At 38.5% G+C, this 27,690-nt stretch overlaps 1 protein-coding gene across 2 annotated transcripts; it reads right to left on the bottom strand.

Moving 5' to 3' along the window:
• Positions 1 to 868: 868 nt before the first annotated feature.
• Positions 869 to 27,684, bottom strand: rundc1 (RUN domain containing 1). Of its 2 annotated transcripts, XM_059956507.1 has the most exons (6): positions 27,580 to 27,684; positions 17,507 to 17,949; positions 10,739 to 10,897; positions 8,963 to 9,161; positions 8,413 to 8,523; positions 869 to 7,772 (listed from the first exon to the last, which is right to left on the bottom strand). In XM_059956507.1, the coding sequence occupies exons 2-6, from the start codon at positions 17,876 to 17,878 to the stop codon at positions 6,916 to 6,918; spliced, it is 1,698 nt and encodes a 565-aa protein (XP_059812490.1). In that variant the 5' UTR covers positions 17,879 to 17,949; positions 27,580 to 27,684; the 3' UTR covers positions 869 to 6,915. The 2 variants fall into 2 exon arrangements, with proteins under 2 accessions (XP_059812490.1, XP_059812491.1); XM_059956508.1 differs by lacking the exon at positions 27,580 to 27,684 and having other exon boundaries at positions 17,507 to 17,994.
• Positions 27,685 to 27,690: the final 6 nt, after the last annotated feature.

Genomic DNA, 27,690 nt, shown 5'->3' with positions numbered 1-27,690 from the left:
ATGGACTTAAGAGAAAGTGTGAAAAACAAATACAGATTTGTTGATAGGAATTAGAATCAGAATCAGGTTTATTTTCAATGACGTGCTGGGAAATCAGCTGTTCACCTAAGTAGCAATACGATCAAAATACTTAACACCTGAGAGGGAAAAAGTAAAATCACTGCTCAGTTCCTCATTGGGTTTATTGATGGATTTGTTTTTCTTTTCTGTGGTTTTGGACTGCCCTTAAGTGCAACAGTACAGTACAAGACATAAAATGACTAAGTTACAGATATAAATAGTAGAAACTATGAATAATGAAGTAGTGTTCATGGACTGTTCAGAAAACGGATGGTAGAGGGGAAGAAATTGTTCTTAAAATGTTGAGTGTGGGTCTTCAGGCTCCTGTACCTCTTCAGAGAAGTATGGTTTAAAAACCTATTTGGAAATTCTGGAGCAGTAAAACATCACTAACATAATTATAATTAAAATGTAACTAGACAAGAATCTATTTGTGCTATCAGGAACCAGATGGAATGTGAGACCTTTTATTGAAGGGAGCCTACAGTGAACATCGCCATTTGTAAGACAATTCTACAGTAAATTTTGACAAAACATTTTTGGAAGTGGTTTGCAAGGCATTGCAAGTGTGGAGCAACATCAAGTGTTGTAGGAACTCAGGCAGCATGGACAGTTGACGTTTTGGGTTGAAAACCTGTTTCATTTTAAGTGTGGAATACTAAATGTCAGTTTTCCACCTGACATTGCAAATGAAATTAAGTGTTATGAAATTTTATTTCAGAAGATCTGAATTCAACCAGAGCAAACTGGTGAGTAGGTTCTTTTGAAATAGAAAAAGATTAAACATTATGACTATAGTAATACAAACTATGACTGCAAATATTGGAATATTCAGAATTTTATTTCTTAATCTTCGATACTTAGAATGTGCCAGAACTATAATGCATGCTATTTATGCTACTGCATAATTTTACAACTCCAAAATATACACATTAGCTTTATATACAATTACATTCCACAGCTTTCACCATCATCCTGAAATTTATAACCTAGACATGACAAATAAAGATTTCAGCAAAGAAATCACATTTATTCAAATGATATAGCATAGTCAATTGGTCTTCATTCACCTTGTTTATCAATTTATTTTGGTGATTTCACAAAAATTATTTTCAAGATCTAAGCTTTTTTTCATGGATGAACAAAGGCCTTTAAATGTGTGTATTGACTGCAGTTACATTTAAGTAAGAAAATGCTGCTCATTTTAATGTAACTGTCGATATCCTTTGGCGAGTAAAGGCATTTTCTTGATACATGTAGTGCAGTCAAAATAATTTACTAAAACCAGTAGCACAATATTCGAGCTGGTAATTATTATCTTTACAGCTTTCAATAAAAACTAGCATTTTTTTAAAAACCTAGTAAGTTATGAAGATAACCTTCCTCCTATCTGATTTACAGATCTAAAATTACATATTGTAACACGACACTGAGTATGGCTGAGTGACCCAACCATACACTCAACCTTTTCTGATTTCCTCTCTCATACCAATAAAAGTAGAATCTCTACTTTCTTAGAAGTCTGTGAAGATTCAGCATATCATCTAAAACGTATTGTGGAGAGTATATTAACTGGCTGCATTACAGCCTGGTATGGAAACACCAATGTCCTTGAATGGAAAATCCTACAAAAAGTAGATACAGCCCAGTCCATCACCAATAAAGCCTTCCCCACCATTGAGCACATCTACAAGCACTGTTGCAGGAAAGCAGAATCCATGAAGGATCCCCACCATCAGGTTCTCAAACCAGAGGGGAGCAACTTCACTCACCTCAACTCTGAACTGGTTTCACATCCAATGGGCTCATGTTCTCAATACTTATTGCTTCTTTATTTAGTAATTATTTTGTTTTTCCCTCTTTCTATTTGTACAGTTTGTCTTCTGCACATTGGTTGTTTGCCCGTCTATGTTGTGCAGAGTTTTCCCAGTGAATCCATTATATCAACCGTGAATGCCCAACAAGAAAATGAATCTTAGGGTAGTACATGGTGACAAATATGTACAAATAAATTTACTTTGAACTTGTTTACCAATTACAAGACTTTATTCATTTTGGGGTTTTGAAAAGTAACAAAGTTTGGTATAATGTTCAGTTTCAGACCAAACCAAAACACAGATTTTGGAAAGTTCAATGAAAATAAAACACTGGTAATACTCAATTCTGGCAGCACTGATCCAAAGCTCTGAGTCATCAACCTGAAGTGGGTCAGGGTGTGTGGTGATGATCCACAGAAGCAATCATTGTCTAAAGTAAATGCCAGGGCAGACTTGAATGGCTCTGCTCACACTTTTACTTTATGTATTCTCATCTATACAAATGCTAACTGATCTGCTGTGTATTTACTGCAATTTGTTATTTTGTTCCACACAATCTACCAATTACAACTATAGCTGCAACTTAAATTGTTAAACATTAGACCAAAAAATAAACTGCTGAGGATTTAATGCAGGAGCGTTTGAAATTAAGCAGATCAGTTTGAAGAATTTCAGAATCTGATAGTGTTTCATTACTGAGCTGGATAATCCTCAAGATTCCATTCATCTTTGGAAATAAACCTGGCATTGTGCATCATCAAATATGACTTCCCAAGGACCCTTCAACATGAACTGAAGTGTGGTAAATTAGTAACATCAATTGCGAAGCTTAATTGGTTCATGTGCTTTCGGAGGTGATTGCTGGTGGGAAACATTGGCATGAACATCAAGGATCTTATCAATGATCTGAACAGGTTTGTTATTTCTCAGTAAAAAGACAGCAGTCGCTCAGTAACATCCCTTAAGTACAAGTTTATAACTGAGTGTCAGGACTCAGAATAGCAGCAAAAATACAATACAAACCAGGATGAGAGCCAACACCACTCCAAAGCATCCATAAATCAAACAAAGCAACCACAGATTAAAATGTACATGTAACACAGGTGACTTGAATCCGCCTGCCTTTGACAGCCAATTAAAACTGACTTGTCTCAGGACGTAAATATAGTATCCCGTTACCTGCAGAATAAGCAGCTCAAACAACAACAAAAAAAAAACCTATTCCATAATGGTAATGCAGACCTGAATGACAATCTGGAGTCACTTCTAGTAGAAGCTATATCAGGATTAACTATTCTATTAGTTGTCCATACCAAGAACATCAATATTGTAAGTGTACAGTTCTACTGTCAGAGGTTGGGTTGGGGGTGGCAGGGAAGGTATGCAGAAACACCACAGGCAAAGTCAGCACATACTCTTGTCAAATGTCTCTGATACACTTCACTAACCAAGAGACAGAAAGTATATCCAACACAACCGGCAGTAACTGCAGGATATTGTTTTGAAATGACCACAAATAACAAAAGCCAATAAACACATTTCAATGGGAAATGCAAAAATGTCATGGTGGGAACACCCACCCAAGGGTACTTCAATAGAAGTGAACAAACTCTCATCTCAAGCAACCCAACGTCTTAACCATCTAGGTGCAACCTACACCCCCCCCCCCCCGCCCCATAACTAATGGATAAAGTCAAATTTGACTCCAGATTTAATACAACACTTTACAAATTTGTTTAAACCGTTTAAAGAGGAAGCCAATATTCAAGCGTGAAGATTTCAAATAGCTGGGTGAAGTCTCCAACAGACTTTAGTGGAAAATAATGCAAAACATACAACATTGATATTTTTGTGAAAATGCTTCATTTAACCCCAGGGCAAGTACATTCATGAACTAATGAAATTCAACAGAATCTAGCAGAAGTTACAAATACTCCTTTGTAACTATGAGATATAGAGACTTTGGGGAATGATTTTTAAAAAATCTAATTACCCAAAGATTTGAACTAGACAAGATAGTATAATAAATTCTAAATTAGTAAGTTTCACCTTTACAAATGCCAAAGGGAATTCTGATCAAACTAACAATGGCTATCAAAAGGTATCAAATTTGGTTTGATTCTTGAAAAAAAAGTTTCAGCTTTTTCTTTGCTTAAACCTTTAGCAAAATAAAAATCAAACTGATACATTGATCAAATTATCAACTTTCTACAATGCAGATTATACATATGGATTATACACCTTCCTGTTTTATGAGGTAAAAAACCAACAATTTTCTGTTTAGTTGAGGTTTGCTCCCATTTCAAAATGAAGATTGATGAGAAATATTGTCTGGGCATTGTTATGTTACAAGGATTTTTTTCCATTCTTGTTCTCTGGTGTAGTGCGTATTTCAAATGTTTCAAAATAATGAAACACTCCTGATCCATTTTTTTTAGCATAACTGAGGACTTTGAAAATTTGCACTCAAGTGACTAGACCTTTCTCCAAACCTAATTTGGAGAATTTGCCACAGATTATAGGTTAAACAGTGCAATGGTCCCATTTTCAATTGACCACATTATCCAGTGATTCCATTTTCACAATGAAGTGATTAAGTACATAAAATTAATATGACATACATAACTTCTAAAATAGTTTAGAGAAAATGGGATTACTGGACAAAAAATAACTCAGATGTCAATATATTTCATCCAACATGTTACCTTCAAATGCTACATATCAGAATAGTGTTGACCAGAAAAAAAGTATATTACATTAATAACACCTCAGCAAAAAATGCAAAGCCAGTCAATGAAAATGGATTTCCATGATTTCTCAGACCTCCTAGGCCATCATCATGATTGAATATATTACATCTTAATATATATTATCAAATAAATGATTTAAATTTAAGATATCTTAGATATTTATATTTACTTAGCTACCTGATATAATGATCAGGTAATAATAGATATTCTTGGTAGCAAGAACAATTAATACACTAGAAATTAAAGAAAATGTCACACTCCATATCAAACACAGGACACTTACAGTAGTCAATTACGTCATGGGTCATACACAATATCCAGACAGTACAAAATTAATATGCAAGACAAAAAGTACAGGATGCTCACTAGGAACACACGAGACAATGGTAGGTGTGGGTTTAAACAGCAATTTCCCATGTAACAAGCTAAAACATTAGGCTTAAGGGCAGGTTCTTTGTAACTTTCTTATATATATATATATATAAAAAGGAAGATACATTGGAGCAATGTCAGAACAGTGTCAAAAAATCTTTTACATACAACAGTACAGAACAGGAATAGGGTCTTCAGCCATAATGTTGTGTCAAACTAGCTTAAAAAGTAAACCAAACCCCCTGAAAAACTAATTCCCCCCTACCTTTACACTGTCCATATCACTTCATCTTCCACACATTCATGTGCCCATCTAAACGTCTCTTAAAGTCCTTAATGTATTTGCCTCGACAACCATACCAGGCAGTGCATTCCAAGCATCCACCACTCTACGTAAAAAAAAACCTTACCCCTTACATCCCCTCTCATCTTCATTTCATGCCCTCTGATTTTAGACATTTCCACCCTCAGAAAAAGATACTCTATGCCTTTCATAATCTCGTAAACCTCTATCAGACCTCCCCTCAGGTGCTTCAAAGAAAACAACCCAAGTTTGTCCAGCCTCTCATGATAGCACATGCTCCCTAAACCAGGCAGCATCCTAGTAAACCTCTTCCACACCCTCTCCAAACCCTCAACATCCTTCCTATAATGGGACAATCAGAACTGTTTGGAATACTCCATATGTGCCCCAACTAAGTTTCAATAAAGTTGCAGCATAAATCTCCTGACTGTTGAACTCAATGCCTTGAATAATAAAATGCAAGCATTCCATTGGCCTTATTCACCACCTTATCAACCTGTGCAATCACTTTCAGAGCTTGCACCCCAAGATCTCTCTGCTCAGCAACACTGTTAAGGACCTTGCCCTTAACAGTGTACTGTGTCCCTGCATTTGCCCTACCAAGGTGCAACACCTCACATTTATCCGAGTTAAACTCCATCTGCCATTTCACTGCCCATATCTGCAACTGATCTATATTGTGCTGTATTCTATGCCAGTCTTTTACACTATCCACAACTCCACTAATCTTGGTATCATCTACAAATTTACTAACCCACCCATCTACATTTTCATCCAAGTCATTTATATACATCACAAACAGCAGAGATCCCACTGCAGATCCCTGCAGAACACCACTAAGTACAGACAACAGACCTAAAGCTCGGCTACTTCTAGGCAGAAGCCTGATGTGCAGACTAGGAGATGATTAAACTTAAAAATTAACCAATAGATCAAGAATGGAGAAAATACTGTACCTTTGCCATTAAACTTGACAAAGGCTCTCCCACAAAATTTCTTGCTTTAGAACAAGATTTTCTGTCATTAGAGGCCTCAATAAATATAATATACGGCTTGCTGTTCTTTTACTTAACCAGTTTGTAGCAATGTCTCAGCTTTTATTAGCAGACATTCCTCTTAAAAAATGACAAAGATATGTGAAAAAGACATTCACCCTTCACCCAGCTGCAAGCTTATTTTTGTACAAAATTCACGATCATGCTTTCCAAAAACAATCGTAACTTGTCCAGAAGACCAATTTAATCTGTGTGATAATATATGCACTTCAACCAAATGTCACATTTCTTGTAATTATCCTATTATACTTTGCTGATGACATTATATGGAAGTACATCCTATAATTCAGTGAACCATCTGCAATATTCTTATAAATTTTTAATTCTGGAGTTTCATAAAAGGATACTAGTCACCACTTAAATAAGAATTAAAATAGAACTGTAACTGATCACTGGGGGAGAGAATGATCCAATCAATTCTAAACATGCCTCAACCATTCAACTAAAACTTTAAATTCATAAAGGAGTAGCATAGTTTAATTTGTAAGTAACATTTAAATTAATTTTAAGTAGGAGAAAATAGAACGTTTTGAATAAAATATACCGATCAAGAAACACTAAAAAGCATCTTTGATGTTTTTTAATTGTCGAACAGCAGAGTCAAACGGCAGATCAAAGTGCAGGTTGCTAAGACGACTAAGAATATTGAGTGTACTCTCAAAACCAGTTGAAGCCATGTAGCTCCATGGCTGGTAGTGACTCTGGATAAGTGTTCCGGATTTACAGATTAGATTTATCCAGGAAACCAAACGCTGCTCATTCAATGCCATGCATATTAAAGCCTTAAATTCTGAATCTGCACTGCGCTTGTAAGGGCCATGCTCAGTAAGCACAGTGTGAACCGCAGAGAGTAAACTTTGTTTAGGAGTCACAACACCACTTCCAGACACTGGCAAGGCAAAAGATTGAGACAGCTTACGAGCAGGAGACTCTACAAAGGCTCTGCCATTTCTAGTGTTGTAGTATTTCACAAAAAGTTGCCACGGATGTATGGTTTGCGGGGCTGCTGTGAATGAGGGTAAAAGACAAGCAATTGGTGCTAAAACCAAACTCATTCCTTGAGAAGAAGCATACAAACCATGGCTCATCAGGTCCCTGAGAGATATTGCCAGCTCTTTTCGAACAGCAGTTGTTAGCTCATTTTTCCTATTAAGACTGAGATCACGGCAGCTAATCACATGTTCTTCCGACTGATAGCTTAATGCTAGCTGCTTTACTTTATCCACAGCTCCTTCTAGTTTCAGAAGCAGTGGACTGTAGTCCTTGTTAGCCTCATCAGGTTGCCACAATCCACGCGGGATCTGACCAGTCGCACACCCAAACTGACTAACTGCAAATATCTGCAGCACTGCCAGGACTCTGCGCATGAGACTTAGCCCAGTTGCCTTCATTTTTCTTGCCGTTTCTGGATCCACTGCAAAACAGAAAAGTCAACCTTTCAAAAAAAAACAACAACAATAAAAGTAGTTCCTGGATGATATACTGAATGCAATCCTACTCGCATCTAATGATTGTGTCTCAAAATTAATTGCTTCTTAAATAAAATAATCAGAAATGGTTGTTGGAATAAAGGATTATGTTCACTGTTGAGCTACTTGAATTTTCTCGTTTCTTTTCTACAAATGTAAAAATTTGCATTGAATTTTCAAAAAATTTTAACATTATATTTCAAAAGTCAGGTTAAACAAGAAACAATTGTTTCAACCTACAAAAACATTGGAGAAGGAAAAACAACACAGCATTATTACAGAGTCAGCTAAAATTGCTTTTGGACACAAAAGTATTTTGAAAACAGTGAAAATAAACTCAAATCATGAATTAATTGTGCTGACTTTTCTTCACAATACAAAAGCCAATAATCGATACCTTGAATCAGTCTTGATTATATCAGGATAACTTTCCTCAAGTATACTGTATACTCAAGTAATCTCCCACCAAGTGGTAAAACTTGATGGTATAATAGTAGTTTGTTATAGGAGAGGAGTTTGTCTAGACTATCACATGAGCCTATAAATCCAGAACAGAGACAGTGCTTTAGAGAAGCTGGACCTCACCGTGATGGCTTCCACTTGATAATTTTGCAGTTGACGCTTTGGAACCACTTACTCCGTGCACAGGACATGTACACCTCCCGATCTCAATTTGTGGGGGACTGCCAACTTCACCTGTGTGGTAAACATGCGTAAAGACCATGATAAATTGATAAAATTGTTAGGCAGTGAATGAAGTGAACTTTTGTAATGCTTTCAGAGCTTACATTCATTTCTTTTACTTGGGGTGAAAATAAAACCTAAGATTTGAATTCCAGTTTAATTGACTTCAATTCTAATTTAAGATTTCAACAGAGCAAATCAATATTTGAGGGCTCATATTGATTTGCCATTAGAAACAAAACTCCTTGTGAACTATTTATGGCACACAAATCCAGGACAATTCATAGATATTCAACCATTTTTGTTCCTGTTCAAGCAAAGCGAAACTATTTGCTCTATCTCACATGAGCACAATGATACAGAATTTTTTGAACTTTTGAAGTATACATAACTCACACTTCAACCCAAACAATTTTAAGATCAAGGAGCGTGGGTCAATAGCCATACACACCATGGAGAAAATTGATGAACATTTCGAGGTCATTAATCTGTGTTTTAAGCTGGTCCACCAGCTGTTCTTTCACTCTTGCTGGATTCACTATTTGAGCAATTGCTGCATCAACACGATGTCGGAGTTCATCTGGCGACAAGTTGCTAAAGTCTTCACTTAGGTTCACATCTAGCTTCTTAATCAATTCATCTATGATCACCTAAAAATAAAAAGACAAAACAATGCAAGCTCTCTTCCATAACGACTTATAGGCTCCACGTACAATTACCCCTTGGACATCTGTCCCTGCAAGTTTAACTTCTGTACAAGTATGAGTGCAAAATTTCAGCAGCTCTTCCTGTAGTATAAGGGAGTGCTCATATCAAATATCATCCATTGAGGCATTAGAACAATGCCACAGTTGTCTTTCAGAAAAATATAAAAGATCCCATACATTACTGAAAGAACTGGAGTTTATATGGTGCTCTGAGAAAATTTAACCCTCAAACACTTATTAAATAGATAATTTAGCCATGTATTTCATTACTGTTACAGAGAATTCATTCTGCACAAACAGGCTGACAGCATTCCCCCTACATTAAAAGTACTTCCTTGATTGTAACCACAATTGTAATGTGTTGTAGAATCCCTCTTTGACAATACTTTGGGATCAAGGAAGATTTGCTTCCTTTCCAGATTTGTGCCTTGTAAAGGATAATATGGGAATGTCAGATGAGGCAGAGGTGCCTGACAGGGCAATCATGTGGGTATTGTGCGTAGTGGTGCTACTTCCTCTGTTATTAATATGGCGGTTCCATGTGTTACGATGCATGGACTAGAATAGCAATAACATCTGAATGCTGCTTCTCCACTGAGTGGATATAGGCAGGGAACCCCAAGAATACAGTGAGTAGGCTGCATTTCTTCAAGGTTATTTTGAGTACATCCTTGAGTCTTTCTCCGTCTAGCTAGTTTCTCTTCCCAAGACAAAGCTCAGAGAAAAAGGCACACTGCACCAGCCTGGTGTTGGACAGATATAAAACATAGCAGTCCAATGTAGTTGATTAGAGGGAACTAGAACCTCCACTTGAGGGTATCGACTAGAAGAACACTTACATTTGTTTGTTTGCCCTGTCAATGAATCTGAAGCATTTTGCACAGACAACATCTATGGTTTTTTTCCCAGTTCATTAGGTAGGGCTGGCCTGGCTATTTGGGACACCAGGCCTTGAACAACATGGATAACTCCTAATCATCCTCTCCGAGGCCTAGTATACCTCAGTTGTACCAACACTAAATGGTTCAAAAAGACAGCATCCTACAACTACAATAAGAGCAACTGAAGATAGACCATGAATGTTGGTCGCTTGCAATACCCAGATTCCATAAATATTAAAAAGCAAAGGAAAAAAAAAACTCTTCTCAGTATGCTCCCAACTTCAGTTGGTTTATGGTTAATTTTTCCTTCGATTCCATTTCCCTAAATATCCTTGCTAAAGTTTACAAAAGATTTCAATTAGCATACTCCTCAATAACATTCTAGGGCGATGACTCTGTTGACTCATTGAAAGGTGTGAATGATAAACTGCTTCCCCCCCCCCACCAAATTCAGTGTTAACGTTTCCTTTTAATTTTGTTCATTAGCTGTGTTGGAGCCAAGGTGACTTCATGTCTAAATATTTGAGGACGCTCGGAATATTGGTCAAGTATACTTCTAAATGAAATTGATCACACATGAAATGAGGTCATATCCAAAGTACACCTTGATAATTTATAGTACATAGCTACAAGCCTCACCCGCTGGCGCTCTAGAACAATCGACTGTGGGAGAGACTCATAGTTGCCCTCTTGATAAGCAAATGTCTCCAAGTCATCCAACTGTGTTTTTAGTTGTATAATCAGTTCCTTCTGCTTCTGTCTTTGGGCCTCGAGCCTTTCAAGTTTTTCCCTTTCACTCTGAAGGAAAGGCAACAAAAAAAATATATTTCTCATTTTCCGTTTTTATTTAAAATGTCCTTAAAAATACGCATCTTATAGTCTGACCATTCATACATTCAAAAAACAAATGCATAATAGATAGCAAGGAAACAATTTTAAGTATTTTTTCACTGACAATGCTTGAAAAACAAGCTCAAAGGCGGAAAAGCAAAATAGATTAAATGAGGTTGGAAAAGGCCGAGTGATAACTACAAATACAGGTGTCCCCCATTTTTTGAACATTCGGTTTACGACACCTCGCTGTTACAAAAGTCCTACATTAGTTACCTGTTTTCGCTAACAGAAGGTGTTTTCACTGTTACGAAAAAAGGAAGCGCGTGCCCCGAGCAGCCAAGCTCCTCCCCCGGAACTGCATTCTAGCCGGCATTGCTCAAACACGCGCCTGTGAGCATCTGTGCTTTATGTCGATTTATTTTGTGCATTCATTAGCAATGTGAGTTCTAAGGTATCGGAAAAGCCTAAAAGAGCTAGTAAGGGTGTTACACTTAGTGTAAAACTAGACATAATAAAGTGTTTCGATCGTGGTGAACGAAGTAAGGATATAGAGAGTTTGGCTAAGGGTTTGTGGAAGTTGACGAAGATGATGTTGAAGAGATTTTGGCATCCCATGACCAAGAACTGACCGATGAAGAGCTGATGAAGAGGAAAGGATAACAATTGAAGCCGAACGCAGTAGCGAATGGCCCGAAAGTGAAGTCGTCCAGGAAACGAACGTGAAGCAATTGTGAGATTTTTGCTGCGATTGACAATGTTGCAATGATTGCAGACAAGTATGACTTTAATTTTGAAAGGGTACATAGGTTTAGGGCATATTTGCAGGATGGTTTGAGTGCTTACAAAGAACTGTAAGATAAAAATGCGCGAGGTTAAGCAGTCAAGCATACTGTCGTTTTTCAAGCCTTCCACATCAGCCACAGCAGATGACGAAACTAGACCTGCTACATCGAGGCAGACAGACATAGTAGAAGGTGACCTGCTTTATATAGGCTGTGTATTTTCATGTGTTATTTGGTATGATCTGGCAGCTTCATAGCTTAAAGGTTACTGGAAAGAGTGCTTTTGCTGAGCGCGCTTGCGCCGTGTGTTTTTGCTGCGAGTGCTGCCGAGACCGCTTGTGCCGAGCCTTTCTGCCGAGAGCACTTGCACGAATGTTTTTGCCGCGAGTACTGCCATGAACGCTTGCGTGATATTTTTGCTGTGGTGGACAGTGCCGCAATAATTGCAGAAAAATATTCCTACTTTATATAGGCTGTGTATTTATCAGATCATTCCTGCTTTTACTATATGTTATTGTTATTTTAGGTTTCATGTGTTATTTGGCATGATTTAGTAGGTTTTTTTTGGGCCTGCGAACGCTCACAAATTTTTCCCATATAAATAAATGGTAATTTCTTCTTCACTTTATGACATTCCGGCTTACGAACCATTTCATAGGAACGCTCTACCTTCGAATAGCGGAGGAAACCTGCAAAACAGAACTACATCCTAGAAGAAAAGAAAATCAAATATATGCAAGTTACTAAAAGTTATCAAAGTAATAGCAAGGTTATTAGCTAAAATAAATGATTCATGATAGTTTTGTTGTACTTAATTCTTTCAATTCTGAATATTCAAACAACTTTAAAAAAGATTAATACAGTCTTTAGGTAAACAGTTTAGAGAAGCACAATGCTGAAATTTATAAATTAACAGCAAAATAAATTAATAATGAACAACAGCACAAAAATCTCTTACTCGCACCACACTGTGAACAAACTGGTGATCTCTACCACCTAGTACTTCTCTAGGTATCGGTCAGGTGTAGATTTGTGCCAAAACGGTTGATTCTATCGCACCTCCATACTGGCACTCCTGTCTTTGTCATCTAATTTTGCACTGGCACTTTTCCATGTCTGTGATTACTTTCCCCTTTACCTATGAATGTAGCTTTGTCCTAATTGCTGTCACCAGTCCTCTCTGATTTCCAGAGACATGGGCACATGAACATCAATGGATCTCAATGATGGCTGCAACCACTTGCAAGCTATTTTCTCTTACCACACAGCACATGATCCATTTGCATTCTTGTGCTTTGTCTGCCTGGCTCAATATGAACGAACACTTGTTGAATGAACAAACGAGGAGGATACCCCCCCATCCCACAATAACAATGGTTAGGGCTACGGGACAACATTTTCAACTATCTTAGCTTCAAGTTCAGACAGTATCACCTGCACAGAGGCACTAATAGCCTGCGAGATGTGTTTGAAGGAGAGAACGCAAGATAGAGTGTGTGACAGGCAACGGGAGCAAGGAAAGGCTGTGGTAGGATAGGATAACAGGACAGAGGGTTCACATCCAGCTTCTTTCTTTAATTGTCAAAAAGGAACGATAGTTCAAGGCAAATAAGGCATAAATTGTGCATGTAAATGAAGAGTAGTCTACATGAAGTGTTGGTGGGAGAGCTAATATCTGAAACTACCAACTAGAAATGATTGTATAGAACGTCTTCTGCTTCATAGACTGCAATTTGTTAATTTGCATGGAAGCTTTCAATCGGCTTTTAATCTTTTGGGTTTTGACAACAGTATTTTTAAGGATACTACAGCATTCCATTATTCTTGTACAACTCTCAATGCTTCATTGAACTACAAAGTTCACATGACTGGAGAGTGTGAGGAATTTCCTTCTTCCATTGCTGCAACAAATCAGGTGGTTGGGCAGGCTATTACTTAATTCCTTGCAGCACAGGAGATTGGGGAGGGAGACTGGAATGAATGCACACAGTCTTTTACCCACCAAAATAGAATCAAGAACTAGCCAGCATAAAATTAAGGTGAAGGGGACAGATTTAAAAATATCTGTGGGCTTAACCAGAAGGTGGTGTATATATAAAACCATAGAACATTACAGCACAGAAACAGGCCTTTTGGCCCTTCTTGGCTGTGGCAAACCATTTTTCTGCCTAGTCCCACTGACCTGCACCTGGAGCATATCCTTCCATACCCCTCTCATCCACGTACCTGTCTAAGTTTTTCTTAAATGTTAAAAGTGAGCCTACATTTACCACTTCATCTGGCAGCTCATTCCACATTCCCACCACTCTCTGTGTGAAGAAGCCCCCCCCCCAATGTTCCCTTTAAATTTTCCCCCCCTTCACCCTTAACCCATGTCCTCTGGTTTGTTTCTCCCCTAGCCTCAGTGGAAAAAGCCTGCTTGCGTTTACTCTATCTATACCCATCATAATTTTATATACCTCTATCAAATCTCCCCTCATTCTTCTGCACTCCAGGGAATAAAATCCTAACCTATTCAACCTTTCTCTGTAACTCAGTTTCTCAAGTCCCGGCAGCATCCTTGTAAACCTTCTCTGCACTCTTTCAACCTTATCAATATCCTTCCTGTAATTTGGTGACAATATAGTTCCTTTAATTGTTATTCAACCATACATGAATACCCATGATAACAGCCAAATGAAACAGCATTACTTAGGGCCAAGGTGTAAGAAACACAGTACCAAAAGTCCTACACAAAACAAGGCACATAAGATAGCAGCAGAATACATTTATATGATAAGGCAGTCCAAGTCCCCAAGTCCATGAAAGTTGGAGAAGTCAGCAGTTGAACACAATACACCTTGTCTTGTCTTCTGCCGAGCAAATACTGGAGAGCAGCACTGACTCCGATGCTCCTTTCCTGGCAGCTGCAAACAAGCGACATCGCAGCTTGAGGCCCAGTTTTTGCTACAACCGAGGCCATGTAGATTCCCTGCTGTTCACCAATAAACTAATGAATCAGACTTGCAGCATTTCACATTAACAATGTCCACAGGGCCTTACAATCACAAGAAAAGTAACTAAGATGATCATTCGTTATTAGACTGCACACTCCTCACGCACCCACTCCGATGTAGGCAGCAGGATGATCCACACCAAGTCCAGCATCTTCAGTTTTGCTGCTAATGTGAAACTCACAATGCTTTACAACATCAGCAACCTGGGTTCAATTTCTGCCACCGTTTGTAAGGAGTTTGTATGTTTTCCCTGTGACTGCATGGGTTTACTCTTTAGTTTGGTTTCCTCTCACAGTTCAAAGACATTCTGGTTGGTAGATTAATTGGTCATTGTAAATTGTTCTGTGATTAGGCTACGGTTAAATCAGGGGATTGCTGGGCGGCATGGCTCAAAGGGCCTATTCTGCACTGTACCGCACTAAATAAAATAAACTCATTGATGGGGTAGACCTGCGGTACTTCAAGTTCTTAATGTCCAGCAGGGTCTTGTGATTGTAAAAAATACATTAAAAGACAATACCACCTTCGGTTGGCCCTGTAGAAGCTGCTGCATCCAAGTGTGCCACCATCTTCTCAAGCATCTTGTATAGAATGATCAGTCAGAGGAACTATTTGAGGCAGGTACAATAACAATGTTTATAGGACATTTGCAAAGGCACATCAACAGAGAAGATTCAGAGGGACATGGGTCAAATGCAGGCAACAGAATGACAAACTATTGAATATTTACAATGCATTCTGAGGTAGTACTATATTTCCTAACTCTGCTTAAATATAAAGGCAAATTGCTTAGATGGGCATCTCAGTCTGCATTGATGAGTTGGGCAAAAGGTCCTGTTTCCGTGTTCAATTCCTCTATGATGCTCATACTTACTGCCTTGGCATCAGGTCCAGTCATTCACCTGCAGCACATAACTCAAAACAATAACCAATCTTGCTCTGTTTCACCTTCCATTTTGAGAGAATATATTATATAATTTTTGCATCCTCATAAAAACTTTCACAATTTATTTTAATTAAATAGACATCTATTCTGAAAACAAATCTCTAAATGATTGAATGTAATAAAGGACTGGGGGTAACAAAAATGCATTAAAGGGAAATGTTGAGAAATAATATCAGATATGGATTGAAGAGTCATTAAACAAGGATAATGAATTATGCTTATAGCTTTAGTTTCAAAGCACACAATGATGAGATACAAACTATACATTTTTATGATTTGAGCCATCATCCAATACCTGCAAGTTAAACCTCAGTTATGTAATTTTTGCATTAATTTTCCATGTTGCTGCACACAAATGATCACATTCACAATTTTTTATTGATTATAAAAAAACGTGTGCAAGCTTACAAAACACACTTACTTTGGATGGTTAAATGAAGATTAGATTAATTTGATATGTTACAATCACTTGCTTCAAATTACAGGTCAGCTTGATCACTTTTAATAAATTGGAACAAAGTTCAGGCTGTATTTATTAAGCCATACTACAATTGTAATTTTTAAAAACTTAATGACCAATTACAAATCAAAATGATAAACTTTGCCTTCTACAATTTTGTCAGTTGGGTTATTAGTAATTAGTATTTGTAGAAATTGTTAATAGCGATCTTTGTTAGTGCTGGGATACATCTACATTTAAGGCCCGGTGTTATATGTGAAACATTCAGGATTGTATCAGGCTCATTCACAATAGCTATTAACCACAGGTAATGAGTTTCACAGTACAAAACTTTCAGTCTTCATAACTTTGTTAGCAGTCACTTGACAAGCTCCTTGTTGAGGAATGGAGAAAAATAACAGTAAAATATAAACACAAGTATGCTTTTGATCTTGAATGCCGATTTCATAAATGGATTTAGAGTCTACCAAACCATAAATAGTCACAAATTATAGTGATAATTCCAAGTTACTGAATTGTGAATAGTGATATACATCTGGCTAAGTGCCACAAATAACTATGCCACAATATCTATTAAATAAAACAGAGGAAATTATAACACAAAACAAGACTAAATATCTACTTGCCCAGCTTCATACAATGCAAGGTGAAGTAAGAGGTCATATTACATAAACTACAAAGTTTTACACTGGAGCATTCTGGCAGATGCAACCCATATGCTATGTCAGGTGAAATTTAACAGTTTAGCCATTCAAAGCTCTGTTGTAACTGATACACTAGCTAAAATCTCAATTGTAAAATCAAAAGCTCCTTTCAATATAGGTGATTAAAAAATGAGCAGCATTTTTTTTGCTGCAGTAATCTTGCAATTCAGAACATGCAGTTATACGTGGGCGTGGGAACCGTCAAACAGCTGTTTAACAAAAGACACAGGTGGGGCTTTATAACAGTAAGTCAAAAGGAATGTGCAGAGAATACAGAAAATGGATTCCTCGGATGAATAATGCACCTCATGTACCTAGCTTGTTTTAAAATGAGTAGGTATTACCCAATTTTCATTGATTGAGGCCAGTGTCCCATATCATGGGATAAAGTTTGTCGCCAAGTTATGGGTTTAAACTTCTCAAAATCAAAGTCGAGTTTGTCATCAGCAAAAGTGTACGTATGCGTGTAAAGGTGCAATGTAAAGCTTACAGTAACACCTAAAGCACATCGCATCAGAAATACAACATTCCCAAGGAACGCATAAATTAAACAATTTTTACGATTAAAAACACAATTCGCTTTCTAGAAGTTGGGTATTAACGTTAAAAAACGATTCATGCACGTTGGGCCACGGTTTCAAACAAGGACTCTGACATGAAGTAGAGGTCGCAGGGAAGTCCTTACCGCACTGTCCAGCTGTTGTCCATCCAGTGTCCGGGTTACGAAGGGCTGCGGGCAGCCCTTGAAGGCGAAGTCCTCCAGCTCCTTCAACAGCCGTTCCTTCTCATCGCTCTGCGCGTTAACGATCTGCTTGAGGCGGAACTGCACCTGGGCGAAGTGCGAGGTGAGTGCGAGCAGCGACGAGTTCAGCAGCTCCTGCTCACCTTCCAGCCGCTGCATCTTCTCCGCCATCACCGCAACCGCCGCGCCGCCCGCCAGGCCCACTCCGGCCACGCTGCTCTCCTCCTCCTCCTCCTCGGGGTTCGCCACGGCCCCCACCGGAGCCCATCGCTCCCCGGCCACCCTTTCCGAATCCGACAAGGACACGTCGTCCATCCTTCTCCGTCACCATTCGCAGCTTCTTCCAGAGCCACGCCGACCGACCGCCATTTGGCGTCAACTTCCGTCTGAAACCGAGCACACACGACGTCATAAAAACGTCAGTTAGCAGCAACCGGCTGGTTGTCAGGTTAAGTCTAGGTGAGTGTACCACTTTTCTATAGAATGATCTTCATGTCAAAACTATTATCTTTATTTGCTGTCCCAGAGCCTCAATTTGATTACTCCTTGGGTGATTCCCGGAACAAACTGCATTTATGTGGCACATTTGGTGTTACAAATAAAATTTGGCATTGACGCGCTCTAGGTGACAAGCCAATGAAAACCTTGGTCAAAGAAGTAGATGTGAGAGGAAATGTGTGCGAAATGTGGACAGATTCTGGAAACTTACGCCTCAACGATGGTTGAATGAACGAAACTAGAGATGCAAGTGCCTAGAATTGGAAGAGGTCCAGTACTTTGGAAGATTGTATTATTAATATATTGCTGGGCTAGGAGCCAATGTAGGCCATCGAGAGTATAGATGACGGGTGAGCAGAACTTACTGCTGTAAGGATAGGGGTACCAGATTTTTCAGTAAGCTAAAGATAACAATAGAGTCAGCTTGGAGACTTTTGGAATGGTTAAAACTACAAATGCAGAAACACAGATGATATTTTAAGTACCTGATAAGCTGAAGAAGAACAGAACAAAATAGCACCAGAAGAAGATCAATTGGCCCCTCAAGCCTGCCTCAATCAGATCATAGGTGATCTACTCCAGGCTTCATTTCCTCTTCTGTGTAAATTTGCAATTACCCAGATCTTTCAAAAGTTTGTTGATCTAACCTCCATAAGCCTCAGGAACACTTTCTTGTTTCTCTTACTTATTTCCTTTTGGAATTTGTAATAATTTTTATGACTTGCTCTGTACTGCTGCCACAAAACAACAAATTCACAATATATGTCAGTGACAAAATTCCAATTCTGAATAATTGGTTGATTAATGTCACGTGTACTGATGTATGTTGAACAACTTTGTTTTGCATGCTGTTCGTACAGACTATTTCATCACATCAGTGCATTCAGATAATACAAGAGAAAATAATAACAGAATGCAGAATAGTGTTCCAGTTCCAGAGAAAGTGCAGTAAGGTGCAAGGCCATAACAAGATAGATTTTGAGGTCAAGAGTCTATCTTATTCTTTGAGAGGACCATTCAATAATTTTATGACAGTAGGATAGAAACTGTTCTTGAGACTAGTGGTATACGCTTTAAGGCTGATGCACCATCAATAACTCTCCGAGACGTGAGGCGAGATATAGGCTTTTATTGGTTGGAAGAAAGAACAAGCAGCAATTGACCACCATACTGCATCCTGCAGACTGAGGCTGGGCTCAGGCTCCAATCGCCTTTATACCAGGGTCTGTGGGAGGAGCCACAGGAGCAGTCAGCAGGGGGGGGGGGGGGGGGGGTTGTCCAAACAGGAATATGTAGTTCACCACAAAGGCTTTTGTTTCTTCTAACTGATGGGAGGAGGGGGAAGAAGAGAGAATGTCTGCAGTACACGCCTTATATCTAGATGGCCATGACCCACTCTTGTAGCTATATGCCCAGATTAGAGATTCTCCACTAGTGGAAACATCTTGACATTTACCCTACTCTACTCTCTCAGGATCTTATATACTTTAATAAGATCATCCCTCATTCTTCTGAACTCCAAAGAATATAGATTTAATCTCTTTAGTCACTGCTGATAGGTCAACCCTCTCATTTTAGGAATTAGCCCAGTGATTCTCTTTTTTTGTACTACCTCCAGTATATCTTATGCAAAGAATACAGATCTGCGTACTCCATTCTAGGAGTGGCCCCACTGGTACTCAGTAGAACTATAAGAATATTTCCCTATTTCTAAACTCTAAGCCTCTTGCAGTGAAGGCCAATATGCCATTCACATTCCTCGTTACTTGCTGCACCTACCTACTAACCTTTTATAATTTGTACATATAAAATACCTAGATTCCATTATTCATCTACAGTCTTCCTTTATGTAGGTAAAATTCCTCCTACAAAATGTGAGTGACTTTGTATTTTCCCATATTAAATTACATTTGTCAAATTTTTGTCCACTTGCTCAAGCTATCCATATCTGTAGCAGAGTCCAAATTTCCATATTGCAGCATGCCCTCCAACCTATTTTTGTGTCATTGGTAAACTTGGATAACTTACACTCTACTCCCTCTTCCAGAGACCAGTGAGGGTCAATAACTGATGCTTGAGGGACTCTACAAGTAACTTCCTTTAAGCCTGAAAGAGACCAATTTATTCTGATTCTGTTAGCTATGTGATAGCCAATCCTCAATGTTAATAATTGATTCCCCCCCCCCCCACTACAATACCATGAGCTCTTATCTTGTGTGCCAGCCTTTTATGTGGCTGGTACTTCGTCCAAAAGATTTCTGCATATCCAAATAAACTCCATGTACAGGTTAGACTGTAAGACCATAAGCCAAGGAGCAGAATTAGGCCATTTGGCCCATCGAGTATGTTCCTTCATTCCATTATGGCTGATTTATTATCCCTTTCAACCCTATTCTCCTGCCTTCCCCTGTAACCTTTGGCATCTTTACTAATCAAGAACCTATCAACCTGCGCTGTAAATATACCCAATAACTTGCCCTCCACAGTTGTCTGTGGCAATTAATTCCTCGTTATCTCTGTTCTAAAGGAATGTCCTTCTATTCTGAAGCTGTGCCCTCTTGTCCTAGACTCCCCCACTATAGGAACCATCCCCTCCATGTCCCCTCCTTTTCATTCTTTCAAACTCCAGTAACTACTGTCCCAGAGCCATCAAATGCTCCTTATATGTTAACCCTTCCATTTCCTTCTATTAACTCTACTTTTTACATCCAAGAAAAGCTTAAACAAATTTGTCAAATCTTTCATGAAATGATGTTGCCAATGATGTCATTACATTAAGCTTTCTAAATTACTAACCTACTTCTTCCTTGATTATAGACCCCCACATTTTGCCATAACAGAGGTTGTTAACAAGCTTATAATTGTCCACATTTTATTTCCTCCATGAACATTGAAGACATATTTGCAATTTCCCAATCTGATAGGATGTTCCTGGATCTCAATGAGCTTTGGAAAAAATTCAGCATTGGCTCCATTATCTCTGCAAATGCTTCCTTTAATAGCCTTAAATGAAGGTCACTGGGATCTAATGATCATTAGTTTTCCTACAAATTGTTCTTTCATGTTAGGGATTGTTACAAGTTCTTTAATTTGAAACAAAAACATAACACATAGAAACATAGAAAACCTACAGCACAATACAGGCCCTTCGACCCACAAAGCTGTGCCGAACATGTCCTTACCTTAGAAATTACCTAGGGTTACCCATAGCCCTCTACTTTTCTGAGCTCCATGTACCTGTCCAGGAGTCTCTTAAATGACCCTATCGTATCTGCCTCCACCACCGTTACCGGCAGCTCATTCCATTCACTCACCACTCTCTGCGTAAAAAAGTTACTCCTGTCATCTCGTCTGTACGTACTTCTAAGCACCTTAAAACTGTGCCCTCTCGTGTTAGCCATTTCAGCCCTGGGAAAAAACCTCCGATTATCCACACAATCAATACCTTTCATCATCTTATACACCTCCAGCAGGTCACCTCTCATCCTCTGTTGCTCTAAGGAAGAAAGGCCGAGTTCACTCAACCTATTCTCATAAGGCACGCTCCCCAATCCAGGCAACATCCTTGTAAATCTACTCTGCACCCTTTCTATGTTTTCCACATCCTTCCTGTAGTGAGGCGACCAGAACTGAATATTTGGGATATCTGTAGTGTCCTCTACTGTGAAGACTGTTGCAAAGCATGTACTTCTTTGTTTTCTGTAATTAATTCCCAGTCTTGTTCTCCAGGGATCCCAATGTTTAATTTCTGCTTGATTTATTGAACTTCTCACCACTAGACCCGTATAGTTATTTTAAAGCCTTTTCTTTGAACAATTCACCAGGGCACTGTTCAGATTAGTCCCACCCCAAAGAAACAGCTCTCTCCTTCAGCAATATTGATGCCAGTGTCCATGAAACCGAACTCATTTCTCTCACACCATTCTTTGTACCATGGGCTTACTTCTCTCATCTTACTTACCCTTTGACAATTTGTATGTGGTTCTGCTTTTCAATTTTGTCTCAATTGTTTATAATCCCTCATCAGAACCTCCTTCAAGATCCTACCTATTGTTAGCACCTACTTAGACCATGGCAACTGGACATTCTCTTTCCCACTCAGTTCTTCTTCAGCCCAGAAGGCATGTTCCTTATCCCTGACACAAGATATTCTGCAGATGCTGGAAATCTTGAGCAGCACACACAAAATGCTGGAGGAACTCAGCAGTGCAGGCAGAATCAAATCAGGGAAATGAACAGTCAACATTGCAGCTGAGTAAGATCAAGTAGATTTGAGGATAGGGTGAAAGTAGAGAACAAAGTTGATGAAATTGACCTGCTCAGCATGGGTGCAGGAAGCAGCACCAATACAGTCTTCAACACAGTGGAGAAAGAATTAGGGAGTGTTACTAGTGTAGGCTTGGAACCTGGACTGCTTAGATTGTACTTTTAGCTGACAAAAAGGCAGACATTGCTGGAAACCATGCATTTGCCCATGACTGCACTTTTAGTTTGGATAAAGTGGGAGGAGCTGAAAGAGAAATTGTTGAGGGTAAGTACCAGTTCTGGGAGGCAGAGAATGATGATGGTAGAGGGCAACTAGTTAGGTCTGTTGTCATGAAAGAGATGGAGAGCCTTAAGGGCTTCCTGATGAGTGATGGAAGTGTATAGGTACTGGACATCTCACCCCTTCTCTTTCCCTCCCTGCCCTCATGACCTGCTCATCATCTCCTTCTTATTCCCCACCTCCTTCCCTATGTTCCGTGATCTCTTATCAGATTCCTTCTTCTTTAGCCCTTTACCTCTTCTACCTATCGCATCCTACCTTCTCACATCATTCCCTTTCATCCCACTTGCTCACCACCTGGACTTGCGTATCATTTGTGCTCTTCCCCCTCCTTCCACCTTTTTACTCTTGCTTCCAGCCCCTTCCTTTCTAGTCCTGATGAAGGGTCTCAGCCCAAAATTTTTGACTGTTCATTTACTTGCATACATGCTGCCTGACCTGCTGAATTCCTCCAGCATTTTATGTGTGTTCCTTAACCCTGATAGTGCATGGGCAACATAGTCTCCAGAACTCTCTGCCTTTTAGTTCTCCTAATTATTTCTCCTAATTAGTTCTAATTAGAACTAATAATTAGTTCTCCTAATTATGCTATCCCCTGTAATTACTATGTTAATGTTTTCTTAAACCTCCTCCCCATTTGAAAGGCTCTCTCTGTCATGGTGCCGTGGGCAGCTTGCACATCTTTCCTGCAGTTCTTAACCTCATCCAAACAGGGAGTGGGAACCTCGTACTTATTAGACAAGGGCAAGGGCTGAGTCTCTCAGGATTATCTGGTGAATCCCTTTTTTTTGTCTCTTTCACAGTTACACCCCTCCATTCCTAATCACTGATAAAACATGAAGAAATTAATCTGATGAGCATGACTGACTCCTAGAACACAGACTATGTTCTTTCCCTATCCTTGAGGCAAAACAATCCATGTTACAGCAAGAGGCAGTAGACAGATATGGGGATGAAGAAGATGTGGGGTCATGAACTCAGATCATATTCAAACAGGTTGTGAACAGTCCAATCCCAGGAAGAGGAGTGTTGTTGTTCCTCTTCCTGGGAACATCATGGAATGAAGATAATGGTTTTTCACTTCCAACATTTAACGTAACAAAACTTGTGCTTATCTAGTACTGAATCTTGGAAGGCAGCATGACAAATAAGACCTTGGAGATGATAAAAAAAGGTGATGGTAATGTAGATTTTTGTAGTGTTGGTGCTTATAGGGAACCTGGCAAGGTCTATTCAGATGTTTTCAACAACAACCATCTCCTCTTAATTTAAAATTAATCTTCTGTTTTTACCTTTACATATTATTATGAAATTCTCCACCTCTATATTATAAGATATTCTAGATCTATTGTTAAATATTTACTTGTATCTGGGATCTGAATGTTAGGAATCATCTTTGTAGCTTTTTCTTCACACAGCCTCCAGAGGGAGTAGTGTTGGTGTCAGGATAAAATAAGTTTTTTTTTAAGGTTTATGATGCAATTGCCACACATCCCTCCCAAATCTTTTCCTGTCACAAGGCTCTATGATTGCAGGAAAGCAATAGCAATGAGCTAATCTTCTTGTTACGCAACCAGAGGTCCCTAGATAGTATTTAGGCATGGAAACCATGTCAGTTTTGTTTTTCTTTCATGTGCTCAGGGATTTAGAGCCTAATGTTGTGCTACCTGCCATCACCCTAGATGAGACATTAAGAAACATTTGCTTGCACTTTTTTTGGAAGTCTAACACTTTAAAAAATCAGTGTATCTAAAATATATTCTCTATTGTCATGTAAACAAAAGCAACCAATTTGTACATCCCAAATTGCACTGAAAAGACAATCTATTTTGGTCATATTTGAAAGGTACCGGGTCAGGGTATTAGAGAGAATTTCCCTAAGTTCAGTTGAAGTAGTTGCTTTGCATCTTTTACATCCATCCAAAATGGCAAACAGAACTTTTAACACTTCTCATGTAAAACAAAGTAGTCTTGATAATGCACCAACTGAAAAATCAATCAATTGGTACTACACTAGAATGTTAACCTATATTATCTAGTGGAGTGGGACTGGAACCCACAAACCTCTGACTCATGAGAATGTCATGGTTGAGTCAATTGTGACCTTGACTGTATTTCAGGATGTGATTAAGTTTTTTTATTGGTTTTATAACATCTAGTAATTCTGATTGAGGAAATCAGAACAGATACGTTTTAAAAAATAAGATCCACAAATTATTTCCAGCACTGTTCATGTGATGAGAAACATGCTGTACTGGAAATCTGTTGAATTTGCTTCCTAATACATTGTGATTCGTTCCTTCTGAATATACTATATAACACTGCATATGCATGCAACAGGCACCTGGAGGCCAGTTGGTGTCTATAAAGGTGTAATTGACTCACACTTGGCCAAGTGACATTCCATTCAAGAACCCATCAATGGAATAGTCAGTAAAGTTGAAAGCTACTAAAGAAGCCTTACATATTCAAGATTTCACCTGCTCCATCAGTGGATTGCATGTAAAAATACAATAAATACAATAATTCTAGAGTGAGGTAGTCCAAGATCATTGGGATAGAATTGGAGGTGTAAAAAATATTAGTAATGAAGTTGTCTTGGCATTTGGATGGTAAACCTTGGTAATAAGGTTAAGGGTTTCAGATCAGTAGTCAGGAGTTGGGGTGTTGGGCCAATAGAGCAGGGAAAGAAAGGGCAAGGATCATAGACACAGAACATACCTAAAGATGAGCAAAACTGGATGATTTCACATAGGTCTGGGTAGTATTTGTCTGAAGTTTGTAACCTTTTTTTATTAGAGTCAAAGAGTCATACATAGAAAACATAGAAAACCTATAGCGCAATACAGGCCCTTCGGCCCACAAATTTGTGCCGAATATGTCCCTACCTCAGAAATTACTTAGAAATACAGTATAGAAACAGGGCCTTCAGTGCACTGTGTAATTGCTGGCCATCAAGTACCTATGTATTCTGCTCCAATATATTATGGTCTTATACTAATCACAATTTCCAACATTCAGTCTGTAGCCTTCAATGTCATACCCCGTACCTTAAATTTATGCCCTCTGGCTATAAACAGTGCAGCTGAGGAAATATTTGTCATGAAGTACACCACTCATAGTTTTGCAAACCTCTATCAGATTATGCCTCCATCTCCTATCTTTCTTGTCCACCAAACTGATCTCTCCAGGCTTTGCATAAGCCAAAATGCTTCACTCCAGGCAACTTTCTCCAGTGAAATCACATACTTCTTATAGTGTGGTGGTTAGAACTGTACATAGTACTCCAGTTGTGGCATAACTGATGTAATAAGTAGGTATACCCTCTCCTGCATTCTATTCCCTGATTAATGAAGAATTTTTCTATATGTTTTCTTAACCACCTTTGGTGATCCTTGTGCATGCAGATCTCTCTGTTCCTCTCTATATCTAGGATTCAGCCCATTGTTTGAATCCTATCTTTACTAGTCCAGAGTCCAGATGAAGGGTCTTGACCCAAGACATCTACTTTAGATGCTACTTTACATATTGAGTTTCTCCAGAGTTGTTTGTAGCCTTATCAGTATTTCTAAAACAAATAATACTCACATTTTTCAGTATTAATTTCCATCTGCCATTTATCTGACTATCTCATCAACTGATTAATCATCTTCTTGCAGAGAGTGGTGAATCTTTAGAATTCTCTGTCCTAGAGATTATGGACACTAGCTCATTAGTATTTGATGAGGAAACAGATACATTATTGAAAGATTGGGGGATTGAAGGCTCTGGCACAAAGCCTGGGGTGGATCAGCCATGATCATAATGAATGTCAGGACAGGCTTTAAGGGCCAGGTGATCTACTTTATTTTCTCGTGTTCCTGTCATTTGTCCATGGATATTGCCTGCTCTGATATTGACTAATTTACAAGGCCTTGCTCTGGATACTGAAAATTGAACCTCACCCATGTGTGTGCAAACAAAGCAAAAGCTGCAGGTTAATAAACGCTATGACTCACAAAAGTAAATCAATGTTCAGTATACTCTGTAATAAACTGCTCAGTTAGAACTAGTAAAATGAATTTGAATTAAATAAGATACACTACTATTTTCATTCTGTTCTTTATCTCAAAACTGAAAACTCTCAAAGCCCAGTGGCAGAAATGCTTAATTAAAAGCATTTTAAACAAGAAAGATCCACATACTTTAAAATCTTCAAATAGATTGTTATTTTCAAAAAGATTGTTATTTAATACAACATTTGGGCATACAAGAGAAAATTAATCTTAAGTGAATGTTAAAAGGTACCTTTTAAGAGTTTATTTCTTTTGAAGATTTTTTTCCGATATAATGAAACTGTTGCAACAGTAGTGCTCAGAAACTCCAGTTCATCTTAAACTATTTTGTCTGGCAACTTTTGTCTTTAACCAACATCAAAGAAAAAACGATTTTTAGTAGCCCACAAGCCCTGCAACATTTGATTTAACTGGTTTTCAACATTCTACTGATAGTATAGGTTGGTTTAGCACCTTTCAAATGAAGAATGTCAAAGAGCTGACAAATGGGTTTAATTATTTTTTGTTTTCAAAAATTAATCAGATGGAAAGATATTCCATAAACTGTGCTAAGTAAGAGGTTGAGGAAAAAATGGTATTTATAATACAAGTTTAGAGATTCAGTTTTAAAATAAAGTTTGGCTAAAATGACGCTTTATAATTATACACACACATACACCATGATTCAAAAACAACGAAGCGCTGGAAACTTATGAGGCAGAGTGAGTGAATCATCTTTGTGTGAGAATCTGTACACGGCTGTTGAAGTTTTTGTGTTAAATTGGAACCGCCCTACTGTCTATTTCTTTAACCTCCCCGTTAAGCCTTATTAAAATACAATATTTTGAATCAATAAACTATTGGATTTTAATATTAAACGCCAAGAGTAAAACCCTTTGACGAACGTTTTATTTTAGCCACTGTTTAACTCTTCTTACCTGTTTGATTACGGAAATATTATCTAACCTCATAGATAGCTGTCTAATCTGCTATCGTACACCCGTCTTTCTTTAATTTATCCGAAATGTTCTGATACAAAATGGTGCGCT

This window comes from Hypanus sabinus, chromosome X1, assembly GCF_030144855.1.
Source record: "Hypanus sabinus isolate sHypSab1 chromosome X1, sHypSab1.hap1, whole genome shotgun sequence".
NCBI lineage: Eukaryota > Metazoa > Chordata > Chondrichthyes > Myliobatiformes > Dasyatidae > Hypanus > Hypanus sabinus.
This window is presented reverse-complemented; position numbering and strand designations above follow the sequence as displayed.